The 17,605-nt window shown below is 34.3% G+C and overlaps 1 protein-coding gene across 1 annotated transcript in view; it reads right to left on the bottom strand.

Annotated features, from left to right (window-relative positions):
- Window positions 1–16,157, bottom strand: part of LOC140329787 (uncharacterized) — a 24,509-nt gene extending 8,352 nt beyond the window's left edge. Inside the window, exons 1-3 of the mRNA XM_072410179.1 lie at window positions 16,041–16,157; window positions 12,407–12,616; window positions 9,547–9,780 (exon numbers count right to left, since the gene is read on the bottom strand). Coding sequence (XP_072266280.1) covers window positions 9,547–9,780; window positions 12,407–12,616; window positions 16,041–16,157 — 561 coding nt within the window. The remainder of the gene's footprint in view (window positions 1–9,546; window positions 9,781–12,406; window positions 12,617–16,040) is intronic.
- Between the last annotated feature and the right edge of the window lie 1,448 nt (window positions 16,158–17,605).

Here is a 17,605-nt window from a genome sequence, read left to right as displayed (position 1 = left end):
TTTTTTTTTCATGTTTTAATGCCTCTGAACTTTGAATTTTACTTTTGTTTACATCTATTCTACTTGTATTCGGTATGTACCCACATTTATTGGAGAAATTCAATTATTATGTGGAATGCAGCAAAAGAAGTATGTTAGTGGTACTTCTCATGAAGCAAACTTCTTACTTTGCTAGAAAAATTTAGGTTTTGCTAGAAAAATATAGGTTTGCGTTACTATTTGTTTTTCTATATATATATATATAGCAGCAAAATATCTGTGAAAATATATATATAAGAAAAATTTGTTGGCATAGTTTATTCATGAGGCTTACAGCAAAATGTGCATTGTTCAGTCTTCAGTTCTATTTCGTGCCCTAAAATAGTTGATTATGCTTCAAAATACAAGCATATATAGCGACATATGACAACCTATACAGGGATAGCCTATAGGTAAACTATTGGAGGGTGGTGTCAAAAGTTAGAACAAATAAGAAAGAACTTTTGAATATCAGATGGTGATTTTTAATGAATATCTTTGACAGTTAAGCCATGTATGATTTCAAGCAATAGTATTGATTAATCTTATTGCATGGAGACACTTACAGCCAGGCTGTTCGGAGGCCATAACAATAAAAGCTACATAGTAAGTCATATATTTCCGATGCACAGTAAAAAAAACTTAACCTGACATATGAACGTTTTAAAATCTGAGGTTGTTTGCACAGGTCTGGAAGCTGTACGCAAGCTCTGACAACTTGCATTTGATTTCTTGTATACCAAGACCCTATAGCTGGCCACTCATATTACCTTTGAATAAGGGCTCCTACAGATCATTGCAGAAAGTTTGGTATTACCAAATGATACATTTATTGACCTAAGTCCCACACAGACGCTTAATAATTGTTAATGAAATCATTCTCCCTTTTCCAATTGCCTTCCTTTTCCAATTCCTGCTATTTGGCAAATCTTTTTTTTTTTTTATTCAGAATTTAGATTCTTCTTTTTCTTGTTATTATTCTTCCTCTTGATTTTTCTTGTTAAAACTATTATTTGATGCACTATTGTATAACTTTTCACTTATATTCACCCTCCCTATTAATAACCTCTCCCCTGAGGAAGCCTTGTAACAGAACAGCGCATCGGGATTACAGACGACTGCAATTACTAATTGAACATTTAAATGTGAAGTTACCTACTGTTAGTACCCCTTGGTACATCAGCAATATTCTGTATAGCATCATCTATGACATATATTGTACACTGCTATTGACCTTGTGGTGTTATTGCCATTTTGTTAGATGACCTAAACTACAAAGTAAAACTCCATTTTCTTGCCAGAAAAAAACCCTCTTTCTGTCTATATTTCTCTACTAATTTTTATTATACCCATTCGGGGTTGGCATTAGCAAGAAGCTATTCTTAACCTAATGGATAGTGAGGACCCCCATAAACCCTTTTTTCACAGTTAAATTATTTTGTTCTAATTTTTTTTGTCTTTTTAGCACTATTATTTTATTACTCTACACTGCGTGACATTCAATAATGTACAGTTATTGTTATGTTTAAAAAGACATGACTTTTGTACAGAAACACATTTTTTCCTAATGCATGACCCTCAAAGGCAAGCAGGCTCTGGAGGAATTTTATGTGTTCCTTTTGTCCTTGTGTATTTATTTACAAATTTTCTTAAACAATTTCAACAAACAGACAATTTGATCAATTTGGAACCATGAATGTGAATAATATTAGAATAATGCAATGATGATCATCCATTAAGAGTTTGTGCTTTGCCTGATTATTCAGAATTCAGAAGGCAGCGTGACATGAGGAATTACGAAACTGACAGACTCCTTTTCAATATTTTTTTCAACTAAAAATAACTAGAATTATGGAGTTAGCTGGAACTATCATAAAATGTATTTAATACTACATTTTTTATTTTACCACATTAATAGATTTTTTGGTGGACCTTGTTGTTTGAAGTTATTGTTTACCCATAGTACATAGTCATCATGTCTCAAAGGTGATATCAGGCTTATGGAACGTCCCAGCTGGTTTCTATAATACACTACGTAAGTTTGAAAAAGTTTGGTCACCTTGGGTTGCCTTCTGTACTTAGCATTGACCACAATAGTCTACCTCCATTATCTGAGCAACCCCTTACCATCTATCTTTTTGTTTTTTTATGTTTCTCCTATTTTTCACATTTCCCCTTCTCTTTCCAGTACTAGGTAATCCTTGTTCTCAACTGATAGCCTTCTCTTTTTCCTCTCCATATCCTCATTATTTAGCATATTAGTGGGATGCCAACCTATTTTGACTACCTCTAGTATACAAACACAACATACACTGAGTTTTTTTTTAACAAATAAACCTTATTCTACTTTCTTATTTTCTCTCCATGTCATATATGTAATGTCAGTAATATGGGACCATAGCCATCACAATATTAACCTTCTTTATCACCTTAACTCTATCTTACTTATTTTATTAATAATGAGCCTTACACTTGCTTTGGTTTATTGGTGACATCCTTTATTAATGGTTAGATTCAAATATATCTCAACCATTACTATAACAACTATAACGAACAAACACCTTAACATTACACTTTTATCCATTAACATTTCAAAAAGAGCTCAGCCACAAAGACCCGAGCCCCACATTTGATTTCGATAAATCTCTCACTCATGTCCCCTTCCTAAGGATGGGACTTGAAACCATTACCTTCGGGCCATGACAAAAAGGGGGGAAGGGGTTACATGTTTGTTAAGTATCTGCTGCAACTGTCCTTTGCTAACCGTTTTTCTCTTTTTCTGATTTTGGTGTCTTTTGCACAAGGCATATGTGTTGGTAGTGCGAGGATCCCCTCCCTGCTTATCGGATAGATTTTAGGGCTAAATATTATTCATAGCTTTTAGGAAGGGTTACATGAAAATTAATTTAGCAAATACCTGCTGCTATTTATTGGCTTGGTCGCATGTTGGGAGCTGGGCAATTTGCCACGCTGCCTTACTGTAGGTAACTTACCTGTCCTACGAGCCCGCGGCATCCCTGGGGATCCCAGCCTCAGAGGGAGACGCCACTGTAGCAGGCAGCATGGCCAAGGCTGCTGCCCTGCTCGCAGCGTGTCTCTCTCTGCAGGTGGGGGATCGGTCCTGGCCAAACTACTGTTCGGCCAGGCGGCATCCCTTGCATCTCCATGGACGTGGTTACAGAAACTCCTGTTCTCAGCACTCCTTTGGATGTGCAAAGTAGTGCACGTCCTAGGGGTGCTGTGGGAAGAGGTGCGAGTGCTACCATGCATGCCTCTTGTACCCCCCCCCCGAGGGCGTGGCACTCGGCTGCCTCGCGGAGGGGCAGGAGATAGTTTGAATTCCCTGCCGCCGATTCAGTCACCCTCCCAACAAATGGCGCCAGGTGGTGCAAGGTCATTGGTCACTCTGGCCATTTAAGGAGAACCTGTCCTGACCATCATTGCCTGCTATAAGCCTCTGTGTACACAGTGTGCTTGGGTGCGTCCTTGTGTTGGTTTATGCTAATCCCGTTTGTCATTTCCATAGTGACCTGGTCTGAAACCTGACTCTTGCCTGAACTCTGCCTGCCCTGACCTCGGATTGTTAATGACCATTCTTGTCTGCTGCCTGCCCTGACCTCGGATTGTTCCTGACCTGCCTTTGCCTTACCCTCCTGTACTTTGCTTATCGGACTTAACCCTTGTCATGTTTTATGACAATAATAAAACGTGATTAAAGGATATCTGGAGTTGATTGTGGTTTGTGTGGCCAGGGGCATTACACTTACCATTCCTATCATCCTTCTGTTGCTAATTATTTAATTTGGTAATTCATGTTTAGTTTATTTTATGTTTGGATACTGCCTTTCTACTTTTTCTTACATTTATATGTTCATTGAGAATTTGCACTTTTAATCAGTGTTCCATTAAAAACTATTTATGTTAATAGGAGATAAAGGTTTCTTCTAAGAATGTTTATCTCCTAACAATTAGCCTCAATATTTTTGAATGCTGCTTGAGTTTTTACATGTTAAGCTACAACAATTTTTAGTATTAATTCTGGATAGTTTGTTTGCCTTACGTTCTTTAGACAGAAATTGTACATTTCAATACTTTATGTGGATGAAAATTTATACATAAATGTGTGTATGTGTATATATATATATATATATATATATATATAGCCCTTTGTGCCTTTGATATTTAGATGTAATGCAAGGCTTGCAGCTTCCTTATTTACTAGCAATCAAAAATAAATATATATGTATATATAATAAATGTAAGGATCTCGCAGTAATTATATATATATATATATTTTTTTTAATATAAAATAATATTTCTTCTCTTTAGTTTAGCCTTAGGTCTCTCGTAGTATGCAATGTCTTCTTCCTATTTGAGGCCAGGTGGATTAACAAACATATTTCATAATCTCTTTATATATGTGTAGCCTAAGGGGTTGTATGAATAAATTTACCCTACCAAATATTCTTTCTGCTATCCATTCAGTTAGTTAAATTGCTTCCATGGCCAGATGCATTTCACCCTGCCTTATGGTTTCATGTAATTAATACTTCTAGCATTTTCATACTGTCATCTAATAAAAGATTGGAGAATAACTTTCCAACAGCTTATATTTATCAAAAAAATCTTGGATCAGTGAAAATGTACTCCAGTTAGGAAATAATGCTAATGTTTCCAAGTGAAATTACTTCACCAATTTTTGATTGTACAGGTAGTCCACGGGTTACATATGAGATAGGGATTGTAGGTTTGTTCTTAAGTTGAATTTGTATGTAAGTCGGCACAGGTACATTATTTTAATAAATGCAGTTAGGACAGATGTTTGTCTCAACAAATTATTAGGCAGCGTGGTGTCAGTTACTGTACAAAATCATCACTGTTAGTTAATCACAAACAAAGCAAACAAAATCTTTATGGAGCCTAGACATTCATTAACCTATGGAGCAAGCTGTGTTTTTATATGCAAAAAGAAACAACTGCAGAGTCTCTTTTGGTCATTAAAGAGTTACAAGATGTTGCAGAAATGCTAAGTCTCTATGATCACCCACAACTTCAGCTGTGTTTAGCAAAAGATTTCTTCTGCAAGTAATGCAAACCTGCCCCCATCAAGCCTCCGTCCTGCATATGAGCGAGCAGGAAAGCCCCGTTCGTATCTAAGAGTCGTCCATATGTCAGATGTCCTTAATTCTGCGACTTCCTGTATTCACCTAATGTATTATGTGACATTTGCTGGGTAAATCTTTTTAGATCAATTCATGGCACATAGAATATCTAGGATTATTTTATAGTATGTGGTGGCCTAATTGGGCAAATCTTGTTAAATTATGGGTCCATTTATTTATTTGGTGACAATTGTTGCTGAATTTATTTGGTGACATGGTGCTGAAGCTGTATATAAACCGTTATAGCACTATGGATAGCTACTGAGAGGAGAATGATTTTTTGTTTTTTTAAAAAATGATAACAAATGTCATGCCAGACATGCAGGTTGGTTTTCCCTATATCAAAGGAGTGGCTGCAAGGGAGTACTCAGCACCCTTTGAACAAGTGAAGGCAGCCCGCATGTCATTGGATGAAGGGGCATTCTGACACTCATACCACTGACTTCTGATGCTGACAAGTATTGGGCTCCGTTGTCTAGGGAGACAGTTTGAACTTCATAACTAAAAATGTAATTGAACCAGGTATTTTATCCATTATGTACACAACCTTTTTCTGTCTCATATTTGCACTTTAGTGCACTAGTTATTGTAATTAGTAAGTATTATAATGATTGCCAGTATTTCTTCATTAATTTTTTCACGTAACATGAAAGTAATTTTAAGTAACATTTTAGTCAAGAACATGAGCTAATGATCCTTTTGATTATTCATCAATCCATACCTTTGTGAGCAGTGGAGTAATTGAAAATTAATATGCAAAACCTTTGAATTAATTTAAAGATGCAAAAGGGGTCAGGAGAATTGGCCACTATAATTATGAGTTAATTAACTTGCCAGTTTTTAATTGTTTGTCCCTTGTTGCTATGAGCCCATTTTTCCAAAATGCTGGTAAACTGGTCCTTTTTATATTTATGGCCATATGTGCAGATTGTATTAATTATGTTGCTAAGTACTTTAAAGCCATATTTACTAGATATTAATTGGTGACTATTAACGAACAGGCAAATAAACAAGACACAAAAACAATGAACTGGCAATGAACAAAAATGTGTTTTAATGTTTTCCACTAATCAAAAGTACAGACCTAAACTACAAAATGTAAGTATCCATAGCATAGCTTAGTTAAACTAATTACATTAAGTGCGGTATATGTCTGGTGGGAGTACACATGTAATCTTATGCCTATTTAGTTGGAGGTCAGACCATTGGTTTCTAAGTAACACATTTGAAAAAAGAAACAAATTAAAACAGTGTAAAGCCTAGAATTACCTAATGCAATTGGAAATAATAAACTGCAAATACAAAATATTGATATTTATATTGAATTTAGTAACTATTAGAATGAGATTTAATATTGGCAGTATAATGCACTTGTTTACACATAGCTACTCTTAGTTCCCACGTACTAAACTTGCCTTATTACCACTGTTGCAAATAACCAAACAAAACATTATGTGGCTGCAGCTCAAAACATGCAGACAATGTTAAGAGAATTTACTGTTCATTGACACGGACATCAGAATAGTAAAGACTTATGATTTAAGCAAATTTGACCAATAATGGCAGAGATGGTGGATGCAGAGACTGATTTGATTTTTGAAATTACAGACAATAAACTATCTACCGTAGTTTAAAGACAATAGTGCAAAGTACAGAACGAATAAACTGCAGTTCATGGCAGTTATTTGAAGGAAAACATTAAAAAACATATAACCTGCTATTTAGAAGGACATATCTTGTTCTCAACATATGGAACCTTTTAAAGAATAAGCTAAAACAGGCAAAAACAACAAAAACAATGTGTAAACCTTTAAAAAACTTAACTCTAAAGACGTATTGCTAGGTTGGTTAAACCTCAAATTTGTAGCATATACAGTACACATCCACATTGTAATATGTATTGTATCAATGGTTCATTGCAATTTGAAGGCTGCTGTCTACCTATATTTCCTTGCTAACAGTGGAAATGTTTTTTCAGGTATTAACTTATCATTAATAAGTTTCATCAAGCTGATGTCATCTTTTGGTGAAAGCAAAGATGGTGTTTCAACAGAATGTTTCGTGTTTCATTTAGGTATTTGTTCTTTGCGATGTCATGCTTATACTGGGGGGTATATACTATAAATGCAGCAAGTCCTAGTCTGTTAGCAACCACTGGGCTAAACAACTCTAAATCTGTTTCTTTCAGAAAAACATTCAGTGCGAAAATATTTTATAAAAAATGTATACCCATGATACTATGTTATTGTTTATTTATATAAAAAAAGGTAAAATAAAAATACAAGCATGTTGGTGATGTTTAGGGTGTGGAATTTCTTGTGTATAGCCCATGCAAGATACACACAGTGATCAACACGCATGCCTGTCAGCATTGCAGCACAGAACAGACATAATGAAAACTACATGTGTTATATCCCTCTAATCAGAAATAAGGGCATAATAAGATATCAGAATACTAGGTCCACCCTCTAACAACACAGACCTAATGTAGCACTAAACAAAAATTCTAAACTCACACCCATTTTAAAGACTGATCAAATCTGCTCATTTAGACACCTATTCCCAATGAACATAGAACTGTTCTGAGACAAACATTTATAGATAGGAATATAGGCTATTGAATTTGGGTATTTTTTAATATTGAAAAGTAGTAGGCAAAAGATAGGAGGTGGAAAGCTTAATGGGGTTTTCAGAAGACTTAAATGTGGAAAACAATGCTGGGGAGGATACTTGTTAGCACTACTTCTAGCCTCCACTTCTAGCTTCTTTTGTACCTGTAATCTCTTTTTCAGTTGTCATACTGTGTTGCTATGGCAAAGTTTAGTGATTTTATGGCTAATCAGAAAAAAATAATTTATTTAGAATTTTTGCATTCTGATGTCCCCTTCATTTCCTTGTCCAACTTCCTCTATTGATATGTATATTGATCTGTCTATTCAAATATTCTTTCGGACAATTTTTAACAGGAAGGGGAGGCTGAGTAAATCTTGCAAGACTTGAAGAAGGTATACATACATACATACATACATACATAAAAACAGAGAACAACTGGGAGGGGAAATGAAATGAAGGTAAAGCTGAGTAATAAGGTAAATTATTGTTTGCTTGTATTGTATTGTATTGTATGCTTAAAGTAGTATTATAGTTTAGGACTTTTTGCTTAGGTATGCCTGTAATTTGATGTATGCACCGTTTCCACAAGTGCTTGTTGAACTGTTGCTCTTCTGTGAAGACTTTTTACATGTTTAATCCATTAAAGATATTACACCATGATATTGAGTATTCCTTTGTGTCTGCTGTCATCCATTGGTTCTTCATGTATAACTGAAGGCCCTAACCTTGAAACAGCACATCCTTTTGTCCCACCACTGTGACTAACTTTGTGACAATCTTCTATTTGGCAGTTAAGTAAGGTTCTGTAACAAGACGTTCTGCAGAAAAAATATCTTTGTGCATGACTTAAAACAATCTAAAAGGCAGCTGTGGATTTCTAAACACAACCTCTTGAAAAAAATCAAAAGTAAAAACTGTCAGAAGTAGAACTTTGTACCATGTGACTGAGTATAGGAGTGACTAAGTATGGGATGACATAAACATCGTTGTTAAGTTGACCATACACAGACAGGAAAATACAATATATATATATATATATATATATATATATATATATATATATTTTTACATACACATAAACCATAGAGCACATGAAAAAAGTCTTACCCCATCTTACAAATTACCATAACCCATATACATAAAAAGGTCTTTAAGTAGCTGAAATAAAACTTCAAATGTTAAAATGCAATAATGCCAAAGACGTTACACTGTTTATATTTTGTCTGCAACGTCTTTATTGTACTTTAGAAACATTTAGATCAATATGTGTATTTATTCAACTGTGCTCCCAAAACAGCTGTTCAATAACTTTTATTGTTCTAATGAAGTGTGATTGGTGCATGACCCTCAGACTCTTTTCATTGTGAAAAAAAAATAAACTATATATGGATTAATACCTATGGCTTGGCTTTCTCATCTTTTCTCTTGCTATGCAAGATAAATCCCTAGAAACCCCAGTGGGGTAATGAGAACCGCCATAATATAACAATTATGGAATGCGTTTGGAACTGCACAAAGTTTAGAGTCCTGTACTTCTATACAGCAAACAATTTAAACTTTTGAAAAAAAATGATTTTTATATATTGCTGAATTGTTTTAAAAAAAGTTTAACTTTTGAACTTTTAAAATGTAACAAAACTAAAAAAAAGCAAAAATAGGATGTTACAGATAAGCAAAAAAATGAACAGCTAACATTAAATAATTTTGTTAAATAAACTACTTAAACATGAAATAAAAAAAAAAAAAACAATACCTTGAGTGGTGCTTGTAAACGAGAAGAAGGATTGGTTGACACCTCCAAGGAACTGTTATTTTCTAAGGGAACATTGTTTGCTGGAAGTGCATTTTGTTGATTGCTGCTGTTCTTCAAAAAAAATCTTAATTTTGTGGCTGTATTGTTTTCTAGTATAAATGTTTTTTGGATCTTCTTATCCTTTATATTATCTTTAGCTGTGAAAAGGCTTTCAGCAAATTTTGAAGTAGGCTCCTGAAAGTAATAAAAGAGAGTCATCTATCAATATAGTATTAGTCACAACTGGAACTCTATAGATCACTGTTTACAGTAATGTTGTTCAGGGCTGGTAAAGAACAGTCACAACTCGAGCCTGGTAATGACTAGTCTGAAAGAAATGAAGCTAAAACATAACAAAATAAAGTAAAAACAGGGAAAGAGCTATGACTCACAGAGACTGTCAATGTGATAATAAAATTCCGTTAAACCTAAGATCAGAGTTTTATTACACAAACATGACATTTAAATGTTACTGTTATATTAAACATCTCTTCAGGTAAATTAAATACTGATAGTGTGTATTTAATTGCTGTCATTTCTGATACGTCTATGAATAGCAAAAACATTTTTCTGTTGTTTTGGATGGAGTACGGAAGAGTTAAAACATCTGTCAGTTATGGGTTGATGTGTGTGGCCAATTGTGATTGTCTTGTGTTGTTACAAAGGCAAGATAATTCCTCCATTAAACATTTGTCACTGGAACAGGTGTCCCAAATTGAAGGATCCCCTCACCCCTTTTTCTGGTGACAAGTGGGACACAGATAGTAATAAGAAACTTACAGGAGTTCTAATTTCTCTATTCTATCAACATTAACATCATTTTTAATTGCTTCACTGCCTCTGGTTGAGTTTTGTACAAATCCTAATGGTATAAACAGTATCGTGTTGCATGCAATGCACATCCTCAGAGTTATCCTCATATTTACTACAGAAATTTCCTATTTAATTTGAAAGCATTTGTAAAGTGTGCACTCCACTAAAAATGAATTTCAGCATTTTAGTTTTACAGTACTGACGTAATCATGGGATTGTACTAAGAGCAGACCCTTAAAATTAGCATTGATTGTCAGCAAGTCTACTGGCACGACGTAATACTATCTATAAAGCAGAAATATGTTCTAATGTAGAAGGAAAAACTTTACAATGATGAGTGTTTACCAGCTTTTTTTATTTCAAAATGTGAATGCTTTAACAATGGAGCATATTATGATATTTATGCTAAATGCAGGACTAATTGTGAAGGAACACATTACAGGACCATTACAATGAGACCAATACTTCCATACAGTGAGCAAGGTCCTACTGCTTGCAGGGTTTAGATATTTCTACATATGCTGTGGCTGCTTTAGAAGGAAAAAACAAACACATTTTAAGGATCCATCAGGCATTAAAAACAGTACAACTCTATGGGCCTGATTTATTAAAGCTCTCCAAGAATAGAGAAGATAGTCTATCATGGGTGAACCTTTGGTGTTCCAGCAAACCTGGTGTGGATTTGGTCAATGGTTAAAAACATTTGCCGATTAGGATAATATTTTAGAAAATCTATTCCAGGTTTGCTGGATCAACCAGGTTCACCAATGGTAGTCTATCCTCTCCAATCTTGGAGAACTTTAATAAATCAGGCCTAATGTCTTCACAGGCAGCATATCCAGACATAGTCAACTTAGTGTACAGACTCACCTACCTACATTGCAGTGGAGTTGCATTATACTATCCTGGCCAATAAAGATGGGTGAAAAATTCAAACCCAGAGGAAGACTTGATGTGAATAGAAGCACTAACTAAGCGACACATTGGGACTGCAGTGCTAGAGGGGTCCTTTTGACAGGTGAATCTGACATAATTTTCAAATACTAAAGAATAATAAATGGAACTAGTAAAAAGTATTGTGCCACACCCAGTTTCATCAGAAATGCAAAATGCAAAAACCCTATTACAGACCTTTTATCAAGAGGTGTTCACAAACATATTCATAAAATCTTAATGTATTTTAATGTTAAAAAAAACAATGCATGCGTCAACATTATTGGACATACATTGTGGTACATACGCTGTACATACGCACATAGTGGTCTCATTTGTCTCTCAATGTGTTTCGCAAGGTATGCTTCAGAAAAAAAATGATGAGACCAGTATTTCCTAGATGCAATTTTATGCCTTCTCATCCCAATGTAAAAAAAGTTTGCAGGTTGCCAAATATCTCTCTATATTGGACTATGGAATAGAGCTGAACAGGTTGCACTGAAACCCAGGAACCCATGCTTGTTAATTTTGTCAATCAGCCCTAAAATGTCTTGTTAGGATTTCAAAGCCTTACCCATCTATATTATTTCATCTTAATTTGTAAAGCAGCATTTTTAAAATATTGAAGATCCTCATTTAAGCTTTTATGTAGGTAGACCGTGGACAGCTATATTTTTCAAATATACTGTTCTTACTTACTTAGATTATGCCAAAAGCCTCCCGGGGGGGTCAAAGTCTATAGCACTTTACTTCTACATTGTAAGTAAACCCACATTTGTTGTTTAAAACACTCCTAAAGTGATGAAACTATTTAGCACTAAACCATGAAAAATACATGATAAATGAAGAACATGATAATTCTTTTCGTTATAAAATTACTCTTCTGATTTCTCAATCTGTTGTCTGAAACCTCCTGCATGCCATCTGTATTTCACTATGGAAAGCTGATAATAATATTCTGTTTTTGACATTTCAATCCACAACATTTAAAAATGTGTATTTCAATCCAAAATATGTGTTGGCACTACTGTTGAAATAATATAAACCTTGTACAGAACAGATAAATACAATGTACCTCATCATACTGATCTTCCATTTCCTCGGCTTCCTGTTCAGGGCTGGCTCGCCCTTCTTTGTGATTCTCCACAGCTGGGCTTGGCTGGCGGAGGGGAATGCAGTTATAACTCTCTTTTCCTGCTTGGTTGTGTGGTTGTCTTTGAAAGTCTGAGATAGTCCAGTTGAGACTTGAACCATTTCTTAAAGACTTCAGAAACCAGTTAGATCCCTACATTAAAAGTAAAAAAAAGACCATGCTGAAAGCAGTAACATATAAGAAATAACATTTTTGTAAGACAGTAGTCCTGAGTACTGAGTTGTCCTGTATTGCATTTATCACTTGCATGTATGCAAAAAACTATATGATCATATAAGTATGATCAATTACGCCCGGTGTCTAAAAAAATCTTATATTTTCCTTTTAGACAAATGAAAGCCATTTTTTACTTCTGGTGATTGTGATCATTCATGCAGAGATTGTAGAAATTGCTCATTCATTGGAGGAAGTTTCATTAGGTAGATACTATACTGCAAACATTAACATATGTAATCAACAAATCCCCTAATACATACCTTTTTGTATGTTTTTTCTTGCTTGTCATGTAACATCCTGCAATCTATACTCTTCCATTGGACAGCCCCAAGTAAAATTGGTAACACACCCCAAGGGACTAAACATTTGCATGGACAAATATATAGCCAGCATCATTCAGCCCTGAAGAGGTGTGCTATCTAGTGGACAAATGGATGTTGGTACGGGTACAGTGCTTGAGATAAGGTGAGAACTGTAGCATAAGCAGCTTTTTTAAAAATCCTAAACAGGAAAAATGATTTTTGAAGAGCTAAAGTTACACTTTCATAGGACATAATCACACAAACTCTGGTGAAGTTTCCAAAGTACATCACTCACAAGAGAAACACAAATTATGCATCTTTGGACATCTCTTTGAAAATGCTAGTTGCCTTATTCTTTAATGCGTAATATCCCTCTCAATTACTTACCATCAGTATTTAGAAAATCCATACCCTGCATTCAATTGTTCACAGAACAACATCAAAGAAATTCAAAGTAAAAAATTAGATTGTCTGCAGAACTATAAAATAATGTGTAGTGTACTGTAGTTTGCCCTGTAAATGTGTAGTTTGCCCTGTAAATATAAAAAGCAGCCTACCACGTCCATACCATTTACACTGTGAGGTTCTTTTTACTATCTTTCCTAATCAGTTTATATTTTTGTTCTTTATTGCATAACTGCTTTCTGCTCTGTTATTGTTACCCTTTAATGAGTTTATAATCATGGAAAACAAAGAAACTCATTAAATCTTAATTAAGATTAAACCTAATAAAATATAACAGTAAGCCAATATAAATATTAAAATGTTTGGAATGTTTACTAAAAAGACAATCTTTGATTCTCAAAATGTAAAGTACAACTCCATTTTTGTTAAAGGTAGAAAGCAATCCTTTACATATTTGGCATAAAATTAGAAATAGAAACTAAGCAAATATCAAAGGCATAGGTCTAGTACCTAAGGGACGAGTTTCAATGATCTGTAATCCGATGTGGTACAATGATCAGATGTGAAGTTAATCAGAAAGGAGTTTAGCAGACATAAGAGACCAGTTTTTGGGTATTTGATTGGATGTGGAAAGTATCAGTGGAAGGCACACAAGTTGTATATGAATGACTAAATACATCTGATGGAAATCTGATCGCTATTATCTAAATTAAATGCTTACTTAAAAACACATTTTGCTGGTGTTATTGGGCAAACCCTGATATTGTTTTATATAGTCAATGATATTACACTGATGTTATTAGTATATGTATTTGTATTCTCCTCAATAAAGCAGAATAAGTAAGCATTTTTTAACTTAATATTACTTATATTTGTCTTTTTAGGTATTTCTATACTTACCTTTATTATATCATTATATTATGTTATACTAAACTATTTGTGAGTTATAGGAACTGAGCAAGCAGACACTCTTCTATGAAATAAGTCACTGGGAGACTTACTGTGTTGTTACCAAGATTAAATGATGGCTCTTGGAAAAATACCTGCTTGGTTTGAAAAGGTACCCATCACTGGACATGTATGGCTATAACACAAATGGTAACTTTTTAATGTCATAATATTGTATGTAAAGATCATGTTTTTATTATAAGCTAAAAAAAATGTTTGTAATATTTAAATTGGTGCATAACAATTGTGTGAGATTATACCTAGATCTGCTTATGGGAAAGAGTGTGATAAGTATTTGGCATGTCCCTATTTAATGTACAGCACTGCATAAAATGTGACAGCTATATAAATCTTATTTATTATTATTATTATTATTATTATTATTATTAATAATAATAATAATATTATGTGTAACCTGATAAGACCTAATGCTGTATTACAGTGAAAATTGCTATGGAAAGCAGCAAGCCAATCACATGAGCAAGAAAGTTTAGTTCAGGAAACATTGTTTAAATACAAAATTTCACAAAAAAATGAATGCAGCTTTATGAAGCCAAATGTAAATGTTTCCAAAGTTTCCATACCTGGCTGCAGATTGAAACAGAAATGTTATTATTCATAAACGTAAGTTACAAGACTCGTGCAGCAATCTAATAGTTTACCAGTATATATTATATTGTTTACAGTAGGGGAGAGTTAAAAGTTCTGTTACTTTTTACAGCTGTCTGTGACCCATTTCTAATCATTAAATCCCTAAATATTTAATCTCATCCTGATGGATGGCCAGTAATGAGAACTGAGAAGTGCCTGTTTTTCAGAAACATTTTGCTACAAACACAAGTCATTGTATGAGCTCTTCAGTTGCTTTTTTATTAGCTCATTTGTCATTCTTTAACCTGGCAGAATGTCCACTCCATCATGTACCAGTGCACTTTTAATTAACTGAGAAGTCAATCTACATAGCTACTAAAAAAGATCAGCAGATAGAAACAGGATTCAGTAGGACCTCTGTGCCTATCATTTGCCAGTTACGTTTCCCTTTTTACAAGCTGCTATAGACCATAAATCTTTTACCATGGTAACTTGACCTATGAGCTTTAAATGCAGATACCTAACACTTACTGTCATGAAAAATATATGTAAAGGTTGTTGGGAGAATAAGAATCTTTTAGCCTAGGATATAAAATGTCCATTACTGCTCAGTGTCCCGATGACACTGGCACATGGGGATAAACAGAAAATTAAGTTCTAGTGCTTAAAAACAGACATCACAAAACCAATCAGTTTCAGAGTAACAGCAATTGTCCAAATGCAACTGCCTCTGCCTCATCAAGGGCAACTACTTTCACCAGTTGTTGTATGGTAATGTTCAGTTATTATACTTTTACTTCCATTACTTCCATTTACATAAGTATGCATGCTTGTGCAATTTAAGCATGAACAGTGGCAAGAAGACTAGCACCAGCAACACAAATAATTAGGCAAAGGAAAGAGACATCAGTAAGCCAACACCCTATTGCATTGACTTGATTTCCAGTAAATTTAAAGTGGTTACCATAAAGTCAGTGATTCATTTCTTTCTTCACTGCTTTGTTGTCTTATTCCCCAGCCCGGTGCAGTCTACCTATGCTTACCACCACTGCATCAAATTCCTATTGCTGTAGCTTTAAGTGCTCTTTGCTCACCCTAGCCTTTGAAGAAGCAGAAGACAGGCTGATAGTGTCATCTTTCTCATAATATTGGACTTCTGTGTATGATCCCAAGCTCAGAACACTTATCAAAAATAGTGCTGATTCATCCATAACCCTACATTAATATGATATCTCAGTGGCAGACATGGTCAACAATGGACCTTTGTACATAAAATATTTAATTTAGGATTTATTAAATAGGAGATTATGCTATATAAATGTTTTGCTCATTATTCATTTTTGTATACCCAGGGATGCTGTAAAATCAGAAGCAGAAGACAACAAATGCATACATGACCGTTTTATGCTTCAAAGCTCCTATGCAAAAATTGAGTAATACTCTTGATTTTCTATTTATAAAACAGAGAATCAGACACTCCCCTCATACATTCCCTGATGGGAATTTTTTTGGGTTTATGTGTTTGAATGACAGTAATTGTTTCCCACCAGTGAATGTATAAAGGAATGTCAGATTCCCTGTTTTAGAAATTAAGTGGGAAAGATTGTGACCTAATAAGTGGTAATGGGTAATTTGCAAGTTATCAGAATTAGTCCTAACACTGTGCTCTACACCCTGGAAATTATGTGTTAATATGGGTGCTTTAATGTTCCCCAATTTGCGACAACGTTCTTTGTGGATTGGTTCACTTGTCTCGAGCAATCAAACTTGGCCTCTGGTTATAACTGCCCTGTCTCTGGAATGCAGAAAACATTCATAGTCTCTATCATTACAGCAGTGTATGCCCTGCCAATAGCTGTCACTTCTGCTTGGTTGCCAACTTCACCTTCCATCTCATAAGACATCTATCACTTCTTGTTTGCAAACTTCATTTTTTATTCTAATAAATGTACACATATTGCATTCTTTTCCTGGCAGTCTCTTTCTAGCATGAATCAAATCGGATATATTTGTCCTTGAGCTATATTCCCATAACGCCACTTTCCTTCTCTGCATAGATTACACAACAAAAAAAAAGATGCAGATTTGTTTCCCGTATAACAATGTGAACACAATAGTTATTTTACTGTGGATGGGAATAAGCATTTACTATTTTCTTAAGACAAATGCAGTCTGTCTTGTGGTATGCAGTGACTGTAATTATGCTATTAATTCTAAAATTGTGCTGGTATTTTATTTTATTCTACAGTACTGAATGTTTGTAAACCATTTTGAAAATGTTAGTAATTTTCCACTTAAAATTACCAATTAAGTAATTGATAAGCGAGGACTTGTAATATCTCTCCTCCAGTGTCAGTGTCTGTATTCGTTTGTCATTTGCAACCCTATTAAATGTACAGCGCTGCTTAATATGTTGGTGCTACATAAATCCTGTTTATTAATAAAAATAATAATAATATTAATATATAATAATAATAATAATAATAATAATAATAATAATAAATAATAATAAATAAACTTTTTGTACATCAACTCCATTACTGTTATTATATTATTTTGCTTGCCTTTATATTTATTCTATGGGTGCAGTACTCCCAATATGAGTAATTAATATTGTAACTTGATTTGCATATTGTAGGTCACATTCACTTTGATTAAT

The sequence above is a fragment of the Pyxicephalus adspersus genome, chromosome 4 (assembly GCF_032062135.1).
Source record: "Pyxicephalus adspersus chromosome 4, UCB_Pads_2.0, whole genome shotgun sequence".
In the NCBI taxonomy this organism is placed as follows: domain Eukaryota; kingdom Metazoa; phylum Chordata; class Amphibia; order Anura; family Pyxicephalidae; genus Pyxicephalus; species Pyxicephalus adspersus.
This window is presented reverse-complemented; position numbering and strand designations above follow the sequence as displayed.